The sequence below is a fragment of the Squalius cephalus genome, assembly GCF_949319135.1.
Source record: "Squalius cephalus genome assembly, chromosome: 12".
Lineage (NCBI taxonomy): Eukaryota > Metazoa > Chordata > Actinopteri > Cypriniformes > Leuciscidae > Squalius > Squalius cephalus.
This window is the reverse complement of record NC_137133.1, coordinates 5,681,515-5,700,306: the sequence shown is the minus strand read 5'-3', so window position 1 is coordinate 5,700,306 and position 18,792 is coordinate 5,681,515. Positions and strand designations below refer to the sequence as shown.

Sequence of the window (18,792 nt, the reverse complement as noted above, 5' to 3'; positions counted from 1 at the left end):
AACCAAGTCCCCACCCTAAAAAAAAAAATGTCCCCAACCTACAATTATGGATTTTAGCTGTTTTTCTAGTCTGTCACAGTAAGTCCGGTCTCTAGTCTGACTAAATCATGTGCGCACTGGTGGCATCTGTGTTCCATCTGTCGTTCTCACCTTCGGTTGTCATTGTCGACCAGCCCGGTGAAAAGTTACATAACAACATCATACTGTATAACAGGGCTGGCATGATGCTTCAGTAGAGCATCACATCTTGCCTGTACCAAGTAGCTATGGGGATATTTATATAAAATGTATAGCAGCACACACACACACATAGGTGCTAAGGAATGACCAGTCAGTAAATTAAGGAGTTGGCTCTAGGGTTTCTTTCCAGACACTGTTTGGGAGTGTCGGACAGAGAGCTCATAGAATGAGTCATGAAGTGGGAGAGCTGTTATTTTTAACACGCGCGCTCACGCACACACTCCGCCGTGCCTCACACAGGCTGCTATGCAATTGGTTCACTGGGGACAGTCCTGTGATGGAAGACGTGAGGCAACACCTCCATTAGAGTCCAGTGCAGGCCCTCCAGCACAGTGACTCAGCTAAAACACACTGCTAATTATTCATTAAGACCAAATGTGCCCACAGTACACAGCCTGAGTACAGCTCTAAGCACACTGAACAACATCAGATTCCCTTATCCCACATACACATTGTGGTGGATATGGGTTTTTAACAAGATGAGTAATTTTTGTCATCCTTTGGTGAAGGAGAGCTAGATGAAAATGGCTCATTATTGCAATTATTCATTTTAGGGAAGCGAGAGAGAGCGGGAGAAACAGAGAGTGAGAAGGAAAGAGAGAGAGAGAGAGAGGGAGTCTTGGCTGGTGGTAATTAAAGCACGTCCTTCTCGATAGGACGCAGCGGAGGTCTGGCTGATTGCTCCATGGTTTCTCCGTCTCTGAATGCGTTGTGAATGAGACAGACATGAGCACGAGCGCTGCATGCTGATTAAAATCATATTTCCTCTCCATCTCTGCTCAATCCGCGCTGATTTGCCTCACTGATTAGAATTCGCTGGTGACAAAGCTGGAGACAGAGCCCAATGCAACATATAACTAATCACATTCCAGCGCTGCACCGAGCTCATAAAGATGGGGAGAATTAGCACTCATACGCTTTTGGACAGATGTGCGCTGAACCGAGCCTGCAATGACTCATTAGTTGACAAAGAGCGCTTTGGACAGCCGTATGGGTTTGGTTATAGATGTCAGGCTCTCGTGTGGTTCGGTTGGTTTTAAGCAGATAAAAGCTCAAGCTCTGTTCCAAAACCTAGCAAGCCGACTCGCTGCCTACTGCCTGGAGAGGCGTCCTAACTGTAAGTCTGTAAGTGAATGATTTGAAATGCTATGTAGGAAGAAACGGTATGCACCACATATAGATGACGCTCTACACGCAAAGCGCACAAGAGACTCAACTCACAATTGATTTCAATTCATGTGACACCAAAGGAACAGCACAATACTCATAATAATAATAAATATAGCCTACACCGCACACATGAATTTGAGGCAAAAGTGACTCTTTCATTATGTCACATTATCATGTTATCATGAATTAATTCATTATATTTCTAATACATTTCTAGAGTTGGAAGTACAGTATTTATGAGTTTCCTACTTTTGAATTACCAAGGGAAGTCGTATTGGGAAACTCAGAATTGTTGCAGAGTTGCGTGTCAATATGAAATTGGCTTCATGGCTTCAAACAAGTCAGTTGTGAATGGTAATGAACGATTTTGCAAAGTTTATGTACGACAGAGCTTATAGCCTATGCATGCTGTAATACTCCTAATATAGGGAAATTCCTATGCTCACTTCAGAAATTGCACTTATGACATGGTGTGCGTTCAGGTGCTTTTTGTTGAAGTAAATGGAGTTATTCTTGAAAATGATGGGGAATTTAGTTTGGTCGGTCAAGTCTCCTCATAAACCATATGAAAAAATTGTATTTGCTATTCTTCTTCATCAACAGTACATAAAATGCCTACAAACTAAATTGTACAGTCAACGTTCACAATTTCATTTTATCGTGATAACATTTTTCTTATGCCGTAATTGACACGGACGTCAAACATCACAGTTTTCGGGTACAAACACTCTATCAGATCCCATGAAGCAAACAACAAATGGTGCTTATACACACTCAGTATTTAATACGTCACGAGATTCAGAAGTCTTTGCTTTTAGAAAGTAACTCATTTCCCACTTGACTTGAACGCTGCATGAGCTTGTCGCAATGCATTTTTGGATTGCTTCTGTAAAATGTCTACTTTTTGGAACATATCCTAGGACATCTTAAAATGCAGCCTTCGTAAGCAGCTTTTGCCTTGAATTGCTTTAACAATCGAATGGCACTTTTACCTTCACAAATCTAAACAACCTCTTTGACGATCTTTGGAATTGTTAACACATATGAGGTTCCAGGCTCTCTTGCACGACTACGCGTGTTAGTGTGTGAAATGCACGTCTATGTGTAAGAACTGGCCGAGCTTTGTGCTATCCCAAATGCACACAAGAGCACATCGGCTCTGCAGCTGCAAGGGTGAGGCCAGCAGGATACTGTAGTGTAGAGGAGGAGATGTAATTAACAGGTATGGTGTGAAAGTGGCCAGATCAAGCTGCAAGGTGCCCCGCATTGAGAACAAGTTCATTATGACATTTTCACCTCCATTATGTGTCATGGGATGGCATTTGTGCTGTATATAATAGATGTTTTGTGTGTTTTTCTTTGGGAAATTGCTTGGTGTACTTAGTTGGATTTTTCTGTTGTTTTGTTCTGAGTTGCCTTTTTTGTTGTGATATAATCATTAAATAGGACATAAATAAAAGCGACAGAAATTATTCCACTAATTCTGGAATTAAAACCTGTTCACAACAAGAACGATAACGATAGAGATATGGTTAAAAAAAATCATTCTGTACTTAAAAGAGTCCACACCACAACTATAACACCTCAATACAATATCAATATCATTGGTATATCAATATCATCATACAAAACAATATCATTGGAATCACTTTCAAATCGATTTTTTCCAACTGATGGATGATAAAAACATTGACAGCCAATCAGAATCCAATCTGCTTTAAAGAGCTTTTAAAGCAACAGATGACAAAACTGCTGCGCATGCATTTAATAAACAGAACATTTTTGTGCGTTGGTGTAGACGCTAATATAGATCGTTATACTGTAGTTATCTTTATAGATCTCGGTCTTGATGTGAACGGCCTTTTTAGTATTGAATAAATTATTTAAAAAAACAAAATCTCACTGTTGCCTCAACGGCTTTCAACTTGGCATTTAAGTGAGTCGGAAATTTCAGATTTATGAGTTATCAGCACTTGACTAAGGGAAGTTGTGTTTTACGAGTGGTGAAACTCAGAATTTGAGATGATACTGGAGTTGCTGCGTTGTGACAACAGAAGTTCATGGCTTTAAAGTCGGTTGTGAATGTCAATGAATCATTTTTGCAAAGTTTATGTATAATAGAGCTTTTTAAAGCCCCCCTGTGATGAAAATCAAGCTTTTATTGTTGTTTATATGTCTATGTGGTGTTTTTAATATGCTTTAAGACAAACCATGTGCAAGTCAATACCATTGTTGAGTATTTTCTCTTTAAAACTGCAGTGAACCAAAGACGGTTTGAAATCGCTGGTGTTTCTGACGTCACAATCTACCTGGTAACCAATCACGTCAACCTGTGATTGTCAACAAGTGTGTGTGTGGAGGCGGGGAAATTTGCATATTCATAGAACCGTGTTTATTAAATGAGGAATGGGTGTAGAGTTACATTCAAGCTATTTTAAGGCATGAATATTTTTTTTTCATTTTGGTGATTATTTTATAATTGGAAAAATTATTGACTACAGGGGGACTTCAAGTTAATCGCTCACTTTTACAGTTTGCTTTTATGTTTTTGTTAATGGTTAGGCAACAGTATTTTTTTTTTGGCTTTTTTGTGTATTACTGAATAGGAAAATTGTGAAAGTGAAATTAGGATTCCACAAATCCAGGAATAAGAGTTACTGGGGAAAAAAGGTGATCACATTTGAATGCAACCATTAGCTCTCAGCTAGTCATTGCTGGTATAATTTGATGGGTAACATGCGATTTCTTCCTGTCAGACGTTTCTGGCAGTTTGGGTGCCCACGTCTCCTCCGGGCCTGGCACCAACTTAGGTTGTCGAATGAGGGGCCAAAAGCTATTTTCCGCTGAACTGCTCCTCTCTCTCTCTGAGGACATGAAATCTCAGGAAGCCTTCGCCTTTCCCGTCGCTGGGAGAGAGGACTTCTGGTGCCTCCGTTGCTATTGACGACGTGTTGGTTGGATCCCACGCGGTTGCCAGGCATCATTAAGACCTGATGGCACGGGTTTCTCTCTCCATAAGCAAGCCTCGAGAATGGCAGGGGCAATTAAAGCTCTTCTCTGCCTGATGGAATAGAATGAGGCCTCAGGAGAGAGAGAGAGAGAGAGTCAGGAGTCAGAGAGGTAAAGAGCGAGAGAGAGAGAGAGAGAGAGAAAAATGAGATGGAGAGGGAGGCATTGTTCTCCAACCTTACCTTTGATGAGGATGCGTTAGAGTGCATCAGGGTGGAAGATGGGTTTGTTTCATTGTTTAGCGCAGAGTGCCTTCGTGGATTGCATCCATGCCATGCGCTGTATTTGCTTGAGTCAGACTCCAAGCTCTGAGAGCCCTCCATGCAAGGGCCATTTGTAGATTAACTGCATCTGGCAAATCGAGACCATTTCCATTAGTACTTAAATTAGGAAACTTACGATAAATATCCTCAGAGCTCTGGTACCATCTCAAAACAAGAGATGTGCCAGCATATGTTTTGAAGGAAAGGGAGCTTTCTTTTCAAAATACCTGCAACTGCAGGCCTCTGATGTAATTGTAATTTCAGGCTGATCTAGTTTTCTCGCTCGCATTCTGCTTGTAACCTATGGCTTCATGGCTAGTCATGTTGCTAAGAATGAAGAGCTCTACTGTGCATGTGCTCTGATTCTAAATGAGGGCTGGAAAATGTGAGCAGCCCACACTCTCTACTGTGTGGAGATTGGGATTCTGGCTAGACTCTTTGCAGGCATCTGCATTACATGTGCACACACATACACGCTCAAATTTGCATTACCGTCGCATTCACACCGAGTGAGTCACACCGACTGATAAGGTAGAGCAGAAGTCTAGACTCTTTAAAGCTATTTGAAGTATTGGGTGGCCAAACATTTTCCAACACCGGACTTTATTACCCAGTGGACGGTAGGGTGCACTACTACCATGCTACTCTCACTATTGCTGCAGTACTACTAGATTTGCCAAAATGTGTTGTATACAGTACATACTGTTTGAAATACAGTATCATGCAATGCAATGCCATTGTGATAGAGGAACGGGAAGAAATATACACTACCATTCAAAAGTTTGAGGTTATTTTTTTAAATAAATTAATAGTTTTATTCAGCAAGGATGCAGTAAATTGATCAAAAGTGATAGAAGATTTCAAACAAATGTTGTTGTTTATTTCACATTCTGTTCATCGAAAAATCCAGAGAAAAAATCAGTTTCCACAAAAATATTAAGCAGTACAACTGTTTTCAACATTGATAATAACAAGAAATGCTTCTTGAGCACCAAATCAGCATAATAGGGTGATTACTGAAGGATCATGTGACATGCTGCTAAAAATTCAGCTATGCCATCACAGGAATACATTATATTTTAAATGATTAAAATAGATTACAATTATTTTAAATTGTAATAATATTTCATAATATTGCTGTTTTTACTGTATTGAAATAAATGCATCTTTTAAAGACATTAAATATATTTTTTCAGACCTTTTGAACCTTAGTGTAGGTCACAGTTTTAATATCTTTTCTTTACTCGTTATTTGATCAGGCTGACAAATGTAAATCATTTTTACATAAAAAATGTATTTTACAATTCAAAATGTTTTTGTTTAAGAGCTGATAACTGGACACCAGGTCATGTGACAACAATGGAGTATATTACTGTTTAAAATGTTTAAAGTAGAATAATGTTTACAGTTTTGCATACTATTTATAATAATAATAATAATGGAAAGTATAGACTATATACTGTGCCGTGTTCAGTGTGTAGTAAGCAAGTATTCCATACCGGACATAGCTGACATCTTTTTAACCAGAGAGTATATTAAATGAATAATGTCTCATGACGTGATTGTTTCAGGGCTCTTGTAGACATGATGCCATCTGAATTGGGGCCAAGCAACCACCAGCCAAGCAAATCTGACCGGTCACACCACATAAATCCAGACCAATCTCAGGGTCACTGACACAAGCACACTAACGTAACATGGACAAACATGTGTCTTGAATCAACAGTAAATATGATTTTGGATTTCTACGTGCCATGTTTTTTTTGGACTGTCCGGTGGGGTGATGTTAGGCAGGGTTGAGGGGAAATTAGCTGGAGAGATTGCATGCCGAGCCTTGAGGGTTGTAGGGTCATGTCTCTCTGACTGGGTCACTCTGTTCCTGATGACTGAGCGTGATGCACACTCACACAAACACACATGCACACACTCTCGTGGGGGCAGAGAGGCTCACAGTGGTGCTGTGCATCTGGAGCAGTTTTTAGATGAATGGGATGTGACAACAGCACTGCCAGGCGAATGCCTGGGCAAGAGTGGGGTTTTTTTTGGTTTTTTTGAAGATTTTGAACTGATGCTAAAATAGTGAAAATTCTTTAGCTGGATCATTTGAACACCATCTTGATACACAGTGACTGTAGTCTGTAAAACTTATTTTGATATCCTGATAATTTATTAAAGTATTTTTCCCCCACTTAAAATGCAGAATATCCAATACTGTCAGCGGAATTTTGTCTGATACCCAAAAACCATGCAGTTAACAGCAAATATTGTCTGATACCCAAAAACCAGTTAACAAAACTATTTTTGTCTGGTACCCAAAACTGTATTAATTATTGCTTCACAGCATCGACCTGTGACGGTAAAAACATAATATCTCTTGAAGCCACACAATCATTTAAAATCAAGATTAAACGACAACATTGCAAGAGCAAGAGAAATAATAAATAATATAAGAAAAATGAACAAATTATTCTATGATTAAATGGAATTATATGATTATGATGATTATAAATGAAATACAAAAAAACGAAATAAAACACAACACAGATGTGTGGTCACTCTTTTGAAGCAACAAATACAAAGGTTGCTATTGAAAATCCTTAGATCTTTCATTACCTCCAAAGTGTCATTACAAATCAGTATGCCTCTCTTTATTCTGTGGAAAATAAAAGACAAAATTAAAGAATTATACTAGTCACTCTTTTCCATGAAATAAGATGCTTCAGATAGATGCGAAAGTACTATAAAAGTATCACTTTTGGACATGGTCCATACGTCTAGGCTTGCTATGTTCCAAGCTATATATAATAGATTTGTGTGAACAAAGCTATTGTGCCCCCCCCCCCACCCCCCCTGGCTATTTAAGTTGTAATTTATTGCCAATTTTCCTCTTCAGTGAGCTTTTAATGCTGTGACCAGTCAATGAGCTGAACTCACAAACCGAATCAGTCTAATTCGTGAACATTTAGACTGGTTTTGTGAAACGCATTAAATAATTCATTGAAAAAGATCTGACTCAAAAAAGAAGGCGTTTCTCAATATGCGTTCTTAATTGATCTTGCGTCCTTGTGTTCTCGTACTAAGTCATCATCAACCGCCAATGCCGCACACAAGAGATTCCTTCTGAGAACTCTTAACTCTGTTGGGTGGTGCTGTCATTTGAGCAACAAGATTACAGCACATCTTAATTCTCACAAAGATGCGTTCTGTGTCCTCGTTTTCTTCCGAGTTTGTTCTTTCGAGGTAGCCTGGCTAGGCCAGTTCCATGAGATCAGTTCCTTGCCTTCTTAGAATTAAGAAACAGAATGTTTTTCCAGGCATAACTACTTATCCCAAGCTAGGGCAGATAGCTAAGTAAATGAAGTAAATAGCAGCTCCGTTAATGTACCTCAGAAGAAAAAAAATGTCACAACCTGAGGGGTTAGTAAATGATGTCAGAATCTTTGGGTGAAGTATTCCTTAAAAATCAAAACCTTGGCAATCTTATATAAACCTGAGGCTATAATGTGTGCAACGCAGCCCGCAGGTATGCAGGATTCGCATGGGGAAACGTTGCTTTCGGATAGGACGTGTCGTGCAGAGCTCTGAGACTGCAGACTCTTCTAAAAGAGCCCATACTTCTCCTCTCAAAAGAGAGAGAGAATTAGATTTTAAAGCTGTATGTCTCACTTTATGTGAGACAGAAGGGTGTTGGGCATGAATACTAAACAGTGTTTTCCCCCAATTACAAGCAAGCTGGGCCAGTTCGCTGCCGCTGGGGGACAGCTGGAGCTCATATGCTTTGATTTGACCAAGTGAAGTTCAGATGAGAGCTTCCCATATTGCCCCAGTACGAGTGATTCTGCGTTCTATCAGTGGAAAGAGGGGCGGTGTGAGAGTGAGCGCATATTTTGTCGTGCGAAGGAGACCTGAGAAGGTGTTACGTACAAAGATCCGTCTTTCTAAGGAAATTCGTTCAAGTTTGTATTTCTGACATTGAAAGGTTTTCAATAGACATCTCTAGCATTTGGAGAGCACTCTTTGTGTCACTGGCCTTGGCGCTGACAAATTCTTCCATGCACATGCAAATCTGTGTCTGTTCCTCTCTCTCTCTCTCTCTCTCTCTCTCTCTCTCTCTCTCTCTCTCTCTCTCTCTCTCTCTCTCTCTCTCGCTCTCTCTCTCTCTCTCTCTCTCTCTCTCTCTCTCTCTCTCTCTCTCTCTCTCTCTCTCTCACATACACACACACACACACACACCAAATGCACCAACACCACACATTAACAGGATTTGCAAGGAGCATGAGATAGAAGTGTTAGCTTGTTGACAGATAGAGGACTAGAGAACTCAATATGTTAGTGTGTGTGTTTGTCTGAAAGCGTATGGTTTTCTGAAAGAAAAGTTGTTGTTTATATTATATTATATTATATTATATTATATTATATTATATTATATTATATTATATTATATTATATTATATTATATTATATTATGTATGTCTTTCCTTATAAGTGTACCTCATTTCAGTCTGCAGATTTAGGCTAATACAACTGCAGTTCCTGATAAATGATTCTTTTCCTTTAACAGAAAATGAGTTTTGAGGAACAGCTTTGAGGGACACACAGCGGACAATTCTGCCTAATCACACCACACAGGAGGCGCTCCTCAGAAAACACATCTGTCCCACCATCAACCAGTAAATCTCAGGTAATGTGCTTTGCATTTCGTTTGTTCTTGGCAGTAAAGTTGAATTGTTACACTACTGTTCAAAAGTCTGGTATCAGTACGATTTTCTTTTCTTTTTTTGCCATCACAGGAATAAATTACGTTTTAAAATAGAATGATACAATTAAAATAGAAAACAATTATGCTAAATTGTAACAATGTCTCACAATATCATTTTTATTTTAACATTGAAAAATCTTATCGACCATCAACTTTTGAATGGTGGTGTATATTGAATCATCTTTTGTTGTCTTTGTTCTGCTTTTTTTTTTTTTAAAGCAATCTTGCACTCTATTACACAAGAATTAAAGTAGCTTTGTTCATATTTTTAATGGCTAAATACCGTTATGTATAATAAAAAATGCCGGATAAGTGCATATTTCGTAATGATACTGTACTTTTTAACATCTACAACAAAGAGGCACGATAATATTGGTCATGGCATGCTATACAGTGATGTTTCCTTATGTTTAGTGTGCAAGGCCCTTACAAGTGCCCAATTTCATTATAAACTGATTCACATTGTTGGCAACTAGAGTGCAAAATTATGCACAGCATAGATTTTCATACAATATAAACCGTGATACATTATGGCCACATGTACCACATGACCAGTGTAGTTATCCATGGCTCACAGTCTGTATTTTTCATAATAAACATATTCTTTTATCATCTATGATCTGTCTCTCATGCAGTTCATAACCATCCCTTCTACAGACATCATTGCCCTTTTACTCTTGGTTTTACAGTTGCTCATATAGTTGACGAAGGTCAGGCTAATTGCTGCTTCTTTTCTCCAGATGGAGGTGGATGCGGCCGAGAAGCGTCATCGAACACGATCTAAAGGTGTGCGAGGTACAGCGCACTCACATGGTATTAGCTGCAGTCTCAACCTACGGTCAAATCCATTTCCCCACTTTCAATCCATAACTGTGTCTTTATTGCCTTTCACGAATCATCACTGACGTCAGTCAGTAGTGATTAACATGGACTATTGATTGGACAGGTGAAGCAGGATGTGTGAGGCCGGAAAATTAGTCTGCTTATAATAATATGATTCTATTATGTGATGAATCTCATGTTGAGATGTTTCCTCACTAATTGTTCTCGCTTTCTTTTCTTTCTTTTTTTCTTCTTTTTTTTTGCAGTTGCCGTGGAGGCTGCACAAGAGCTGTTCAGGTCAGTCTGCATACAGTATGGGAGTCATTCAATTAAACTCACTATTCAAATCAGTCCCCAACCTTTACTTTCATAATGGGATTTCTGAGCAGAACAGGATATTCAAGGTGAAGCAGCAAGATATTGCATTTTGGTATACACTGCTGTTCAAAAGTTTGGGAACAGTAAAAATGTTTTATGTCTTTTGAAAAAAGTATTCTATGGTCACCAAGGCTGCATTTATTTGTGTAAAAATACAGTAAAACTACCGTAGAAGTAAAACTGTGAAAAATCATTACATTAACTGTTGTCATGGCAAAGCTGAATTTTCAGCATCATTACTCCAGTCTTCAGTGTCACATGATCCTTCAGAAATCATTCTAATATCCTGATTTGGTGCTAAATTGTTTTTTAAATTATTATTAGGATCAATTTAAAAATGGTTGTGCTGCCTAATATTTTAGTTTTTCTTCCACAATTCTTTGATGAATAGAACAGCATTTATTTGACATAAATATCTGTGGTACCTTTATAAATGTCTTTACTGTCACTTTTGATCAATGTAATGCATCCTTGTTGAATAAAAGTATAATTTATTATTATAATTTTTCATCTTACTTACTCCAAACCTTTGATTAGATACCTTATAATTAGATACATTTTAAGACCAGAAATGCGTATATATATATACGAAAGTAAATACGGTTGATTTGTTGTATCTCGCCTAGCAGTTTCTGTCTTTAAAGACCAAGGGCCAGATTCACTAAACAGGGTAAATTAGCGTGAGAGCGCAATTCCAAAAAAGTGCCAATAGGAGTGGAAAGTTCTGCGCATGATCTACTGGTGACATGCAAACTAAAGAACACAGATGCAACCTGATCATTTCCATTATGACCTACCAAGAGCAGCCCAAATTAGCATCTGGTTTAAGACATGCTTATTTGGCCGGTAAATAGTGGCTCAAATACCAGTAAATTGACTAGCGCAAACCTTAGTAAATCACCTTGCATGATTAATTTAAATACTTTCCACCCATACATTTTGCTTCTGAAAGGAAAACTCCTACAAATGCATCTACAATAAGGTCAGCCGCAAAAATAACCCTGTTAATTTTTCACTGCATGTCTTTAGTCAAGCTGTTTGTAAATCTGTCCCTAAAACAGTCGCATGACGCAATATGCATTTCCGTTCAAGATGGCATCAAAGGATAATTTTGCTAATGGATAGTTTTTTGTAATTTATACAAAATGGCAAGTACAACAGGCAGAACCTATAAATAGACCTTTCAGTGAAATTGCCATAAGTGAGAACATATGATCTCCCAATTAGTATTAGTAAATATCCCTGCACTCCTAATGAAATCATGCATCATGATGAGAGTGAACGGTCTGTTTTTCCTCCGGGGCAGTGAGTCGTTTTACTCATATCTGCCTGTCACTTTTCCCCCTGCATATCTTTCCCTTAAGCACAATTTACAGGCCTCCTAAATCGCAGCATTTTCCTCATTAAGAATGGTTTAACACCCACGCTGTTGTTAAAAAAGATTCTTTTTTTATATTTTGTGGCTACGTGTCCAATTACAATGACAGCGGCAAGGACACAAGGGTGTGCGACTGTGTGAGTGTGTTATGACCAGTTTTCCAGAGGCACCTCTACCATGTCATCTGTATTATGGTATCAGACCAAGCAGAGAAGTGAGATTCCCTCTCTCTCCTTCCCAATCATCAGGGCAATCTGCTTGATCAGCAGGTCCAGGCCTGTAGCTGCAGGCATCTTTAACACCAGTTACACTCACTGATGGGTCACCAGCTTGATCAGACACAGATCCCTAGCCAACATTACCATGGGTAGATGCAACTCATGTGATAGGCTAGACATGTTCCCACTCAATTTCCTACTCTTTTGCTACATTTTAAGCTTAAAATAGCTTCAGGTTTAAACATGTATTGTTAAACACGCACAGTCCAATTTCAAGACTAAACGTGGTGTGGGGAATCTACTTTGAAACTGTAGCTTTCCTACTCCAAATTGGAAGTAGTTAAACTTCTCTCATGCCATCTTTTGCAGAAAGTAGTTAGTTACACTGTAAGCTACTAACAGAAAGTAGCTATCTGTTGTACACTGAAGCTACTTAAAGGGCAACATAGTTTTCAATATATATAGCTTCCGATTATATTATTTATAGACATATTTACAAAAACTAAAATACAGCCTAATTTAATTTGAATATTAAATTATAATATATATTATATTATAGTGTATATTATATTATATCATATTTAGTTTTATATGTATATAAAGTTTCATGTGGCAGCAGGGAGATACGTGTGTGTGTGTGTGTGTGTGTGTGTGTGTGTGTGTGTGTGTGTGTGTGTGTGTGTGTGTGTGTGTGTGTGTGTGTGTGTGTGTGTGTGTGTGTGTGTGTGTGTGTGTGTGTGTGTGTGTGTGTGTGTGTGTGTACACCCTACTTTATGGGGACAAAATGTGAAATTTTTTGGTCCCTATGAGGAAAAACAGCTTATAAATCATACTAAGTAATGTTTTTGGAAAATGTTAAAATGCATTTTTAACACTGTGTGCGTGTAGATGGCCACAGTTGCCAATGTGCAGAGGGAATAATATTTAAAAGTATAGTGTTTCAGGTATGGTATTGTATGTTCATCTAGTTATACTGTTTAATGATGCTTCTTAGGCGATCACTGTGCCGTGATGCTGGTCTCTCACATGCTGAGAGAGAAGCTGATGTATGTGTGTGAGGAACATACATCATATGTGTGTTAAAATTAATAAATGACATATTCTCTGTTTTTATTTGAGCTCCCTCAGATGAACATGTAGGAACATTCGGTTGCTTTTTACTGTTAAGGACTATTTTTTCTAGCGGAAGGATGGCATTTGATGATTTTGACTTTGCTTCACATCATGCCTGACAAGCCCTTCAGCCGTGACTGTATTCACAATACCTACCACAATTCATACCTTATTCCTTACATGTTAATTTTTGCGGTTGGAAAGTCTTTTGTGCTCGTCAAGGCTGCATGTGTTTGAGCTACAGGAATACAGTAATATTGTATAACAATATTATTTAAAATAATTATTTAAAAAACTATTTTAAATAAATATTTGGTATTTTTATACATTTTACCATCACAGGTAATTTATTCCTGCCGGTGTCACATGATCCTTCAGAAATCAATCTAATATGCATATCTGGTGCTCAAGAAACTTTTCTTATTATAATCAATGTTAAAAACAGTTGTGCTGCTTAATTTTTTTGTGGAAATATTTTTTTGATCTTTGATGAATATCCAATATTACGTTTAAAAGAAAAGCATTTAATTGAAATAGACATCTTTTGTAATAATATTTTCTGTCAGTTTTTATCAAATTTATGCATCCTTGCTGAATGAAAATATTTTAAACAATGTTACTGACCCCAAACATTTGAACAGGAATGCATGTATGCGGTTGTTCATCAATATAAATAATAAAACATTTGTGGGTTTTCTACTTCATTTAGTTCTTTTAATGTGAATGCACAATACAAGCATGCTGTGTCAGTTATGCGTGTGGCGTGAAAGCAGGCTTCACTCTCCAGTACTGGTAGAACTGATAGACACACAATTACCACTGCCAGTCAAGTAAGTGCTTAATGAATACTTTAGGCAATCAAAAACTGTAACTAATCTGGCTAGTTTTATATCAATGTCTTGGATACTGGTTTGCTGGTCTGATCCTTTGCTCAAGCGGAGCAGAAGTTCTAAACTTGGATGTTTTCCCTCATGGCTTTTAACTGGCTGTGGACCTAAATGGAGCAGCCAGAGAGCGATATACAATATGAAATATGGAGTCTGGTGAGTCATCGGCCTGGAGGACACCAGGAGCTCTCTAAATCTGTAATGAAGGCTGATGTGCCACGGTTCGAACATAGTCAGCAAGAACGAGCGTATGTGTGTGTCCGTGTGCGTGTGTGTGACGTCAGCCTTGTATTAATTATTTCTCTTGTCCGCAGCTGTCCCACACCTGGGTGTGATGGTAGTGGACATGTCAGCGGCAAATACGCCAGACACAGGAGGTAAGAACTGACCTCTCATTCATATGAATGTGTGCTCATCCATCTAAAAGTCTCTTTACAGCTGCAAGAATGAAGGCTTTTGACCACTCACAGAAAAGCTCAAGACCAATAGCAAGATTATGTCAATTGAATTTGAATTAGGCCTTTTTTCTTCCCTTTACATACATCCTTTTACCAGCAAAAAGTTGTTAAAGTGCAGTCAAAAGATTTAAATGAAGAGACTACAATGAATTAGAGCTGGCATTTACTAAAGTGGAGCATTTTAACAAAGTATGATATGTTTTCTGGATTGTAGCGGTAAAGGATTGAACAATATTGTAATTGTAATATTGTAAAAACTCTTACTTCAGAGTACTTAGCATTAGCAGTTTTTGCTTTGTAGCCTAAAAACTTGTAACTGGACTGTTAGCTTGCAACACAACCTTAGCTCTTTAAGCATGGCTGTTATTGGGTTCACTCAAAAATGTATCCATATGATTCAAGCGATCCACATGTAACGAGACAAGATCGTTTTATATGATGAACAGATTTAATGTAGCCTTTTATTCAGTTAACAGTGATCAATGCACAACATACTTATATCTCATCAAATATGGTAAACTGAAGCTCAAACATGGTTGCTTGGAGCACAAGAACCAATAAGGTTTGTTCTCACATGTCAAGCATGTACAGTATGTATTATATGTTGTTCATCATATAAAACAATTGTGTCTCTTCAGAAGATTTTTACAATCTCTTTATGAACTTCTTGAAGCATCAAAGTTTTGGTGGAATAGATTTTCAATGGATGGACAGAAATCTATCAGGTTTCATTAAAAATATTTTCATTTGTGTTTTAAAGATGACCAAGAGAGACATGAGGATGAAAAAATTATGACAGAATTTTTCTTTTTGGGTGAAGTATCCCTTTAAAAATAGATTAAAGTGGACAATGAGCCACACTGCAATATCTAACTTTATATTAATATTCTAATCAGCTTGTCAAACGTCTTAGCAGGATTGTGCTGTTTGTTTCCTCTTTGAAAAAAAAAGCCTTTTTGAGGACGAATTGTGGAAGGAATACAAAGGGCACCGTTACACTAACAGGCAACTTGAGATAATTAATGTTTATACTTTAATACTGGTACAAGTCCAGGGTTTGAAATATAGGTTTTCATTAAGAAAATATTCTTCACTAGGAAGCTAATATTTGATTTGACAACTGTTGTCAAAGTCACTCTCAGTCTGTTCCACTTCCATGTTTAACAGTCTCAATCCTCTTGATGCTATTTACTGTACCTCAGAAGAAAGATACAAAACAAGAAAGGCATAACAGAAAAGATTGATGGATACATCTACTGTGTCACCCCATCAGCCAAGCCCTGTGAACCACCAACCAGAATTGCATTTCTGCTACAGACAAATGGTACCTCCAGCAGACCTCACTGAAAAGGCAGGGAGAGGGCGAGAGAGTGATGAATTACCCCCAAATGAGAGGGTGGGGAGAGAAAAGGCGCTCCGACTGTGCTGTCAGAGCACGCTAACATTTGGGGGGCATTTGTGGGAACATTGTGGGAATGGCAGGGTTGTAATGAGGACACTGTGTTACCTGTGCTGGCTATGCAGTGTCTGCCGCCCTTTACCACTCCATTAAAAAGTAATAATGACAAAACAACAACAGTGTTTGTCTCCTGCGGCATACATTGGGTTATATCACAGCAGAGGTTCGCACCCCTAATGTATAGCTGCTCTGAAGGGGGTGTGAACTGATCTAATGTATACATTGTAGGTTCATGTATTGTAATGGCCTCTCAGGGCAAAATATCATTGAAAAACTGATGCGTACATCAGACTTTTCCAGTTCATAATGTACACAAAAATTGCACCTTCGTAGGTACAACAGCTTGTCACTGGGGCAGTACCCTTAGAGGGACAACTTTGCACCTTATTACCGTGAAAAGGTTCATGGTAGGGTGCATATTACTACTATAAGGTACTAATATGCACCTTTTAGGGGTAGATAACATACAAAGTTGCCCCTTTAAGTGTACTGTGCCAAGCTGTTGTACCCTTAAAGCTACACTGTGTAATTTTTTAAGTTGATTCTTAGCAAAAAAACACTTTGTTCTTACAAAAGGATATCTGCTCATTAATGTGTAATTACTTCTACCAACTAATCAAGTATTCTCGTAAGCGTAGAATCTGCCATTTAGAATACATACGAGCGAGTCGCTCGAATGGCGGCAGCCATGTTGCGTCTCCATCTTGAAAATACATTAGCCAAAGAGGGACATTCCTGGAAATTCAAGCTTCGTCTTTCGCGTTTTGACACTCAGTGGCACCGTGACGAATGCGAGGGGGAGATTACTCGCGACTGCCGGCAGATTTGAAATAATACGGCCACCGTAGGAGTTAAAACGCCCTCGGAACGGGAGGGGCTAGAAAGTAATATTCAGTTGGTAGTCATAAACAATTTCACCGCTAGATGGGAGAAAATCCTACACAGTGTAGCTTTAAAGCTTTAAAGCAATTAAAGGCAGTATAAGGGATTTATTTTGTGATAATGACTGGCTGACTGACTGTACATTAAGTTATAGTGTAATTCTTCCTGTATATTATTGTAATACTTCGGCTAAGATAAAAATATTACAAGATAAAAAAAGAGAAACACCGCAACATTTTCGTAACTTTAAAGTTGTGATGAAACGGAAGTATCTATCTATCTATCTATCTATCTATCTATCTATCTATCTATCTATCTATCTATCTATCTATCTATCTATCAGTTGTTGATTGGATGGAGGCAGAATGTGACCTCGCAGTCGATTGTAAGAATATGGATATTAGGAACAATCTGACCACTGAATGTCATGATCGATGTACACGAGAGGTCCACAAAAATATTAATAAACCGAGTGGACTGCTAATGGTGAACTGAAGTTTTGTCTGAAATAAGGCCTATTGTCTATAGTGTAGAGATGCATGAAGCACAGCTCACACTGAAGTCAGAAACCAAAGAGCTTTCTGTTGATCAATGCTTCAAATTTGCAGAACGTTTTCACCCTCAAGCGAAATTCACGTATTGAAATGAATGGCGGAAAACTCATTTTTTGCAATTAATGAAGACATCATTATTTCATTGGAACGATCAATAAATATTAATTAGATGAGATAACGTTCACCCAATAGACATACCTGATTTGAAAAGCAAAGTAGGCAAATTAAGTTTTGTTTAATTATTGAGTCCGAAAAGTAGTGTGACAAATTTAGAAATGTCATGTCTCTCCTAGTTATAATTATGCCCCTGCAATGGACCAATGGTGTTGCATTCATGTTAAAAGGTTAGAAATAACATGTGTGAGGGACTCTTTAATGTGCCATTTTCTCGTCATCTAAAAATACCCACCTTTACACCCTCCGTGATGCATACCCTTCCTGAAAAAGCGTCATGTGCATATTCTCCATTTTAATATAGCCCTTTTAGCAAATGTAGAGGCTTGTAATAAGAGGATGTGTCAGTACAGGTGTGACTGCTATGATTTTAACAGGGTGTAGTAATTGCTTTGTGCAAATCATGTTTAGTACCCCTTCTTTCTTTTTCTTTCTCTCTCTTTTTTTCTTTCTTTCTTTCTCTCCTCCTCCTCTCCATCTGTGACTCTCTCTCTTTCCACTTCCCTATTTTTTCCTATATTCCTATTTTCTCTTCATCCTTTTTATCTTCACCACATCCTGGCTCTTTGTTCCTCTACCTTTCCCTCACTTCTTCTGCGGCTCTTTTTCCATCCCTCTTTCCAGTCTTATTTCTCCTCCTCCCTCCTTCTCTCCCTTTCTGATGGATGACTCACATAGGCTAAAGCCCAGGGCTGTATAATTCAGGGCTTGACAGGTAGCACTCACTAAAAGAATAGGAACTGAGCCAAGAGTTGGTGGCAGTGGCCAGAGAACGGTATAGCTGTATGCTCTCTCTCTCTCTCTCTCTCTCTCTCTCTCTCTCTCTCTCTCTCTCTCTCTCTCTCTCTCTCTCTCTCTCTCTCTCTCTGTCTCATTTTTTCCATCAATATAACACCTGGCTTGCTCTACACAAGTCTGGCCTCTCCTCTTTTGTGGTAGCTACAGTGCATAGATTTTAATGCCAGCCTCTTTTATCCAGCATTGTATTTTCTCCCAACCAAAAAACAAAGAAACCATGTAGATGCAGA

General features: G+C 38.4%; 1 protein-coding gene across 6 annotated transcripts in view; it reads left to right on the top strand.

Moving 5' to 3' along the window:
• The window catches only part of myt1la (myelin transcription factor 1-like, a), a 58,816-nt gene that overhangs the window by 7,233 nt on the left and 32,791 nt on the right, over positions 1 to 18,792 (top strand). For 3 of the 6 annotated variants that reach the window (XM_079888286.1, XM_079888289.1, XM_079888285.1), the window contains 4 exons: positions 9,244 to 9,363; positions 10,182 to 10,254; positions 10,530 to 10,560; positions 14,552 to 14,614. In XM_079888286.1, the coding sequence (XP_079744412.1) occupies positions 10,182 to 10,254; positions 10,530 to 10,560; positions 14,552 to 14,614 (167 nt within the window). In that variant the 5' untranslated portion in view covers positions 9,244 to 9,363. The remainder of the gene's footprint in view (positions 1 to 9,243; positions 9,364 to 10,181; positions 10,255 to 10,529; positions 10,561 to 14,551; positions 14,615 to 18,792) is intronic. The other 3 variants (XM_079888290.1, XM_079888287.1, XM_079888288.1) reach the window with 2 other exon arrangements.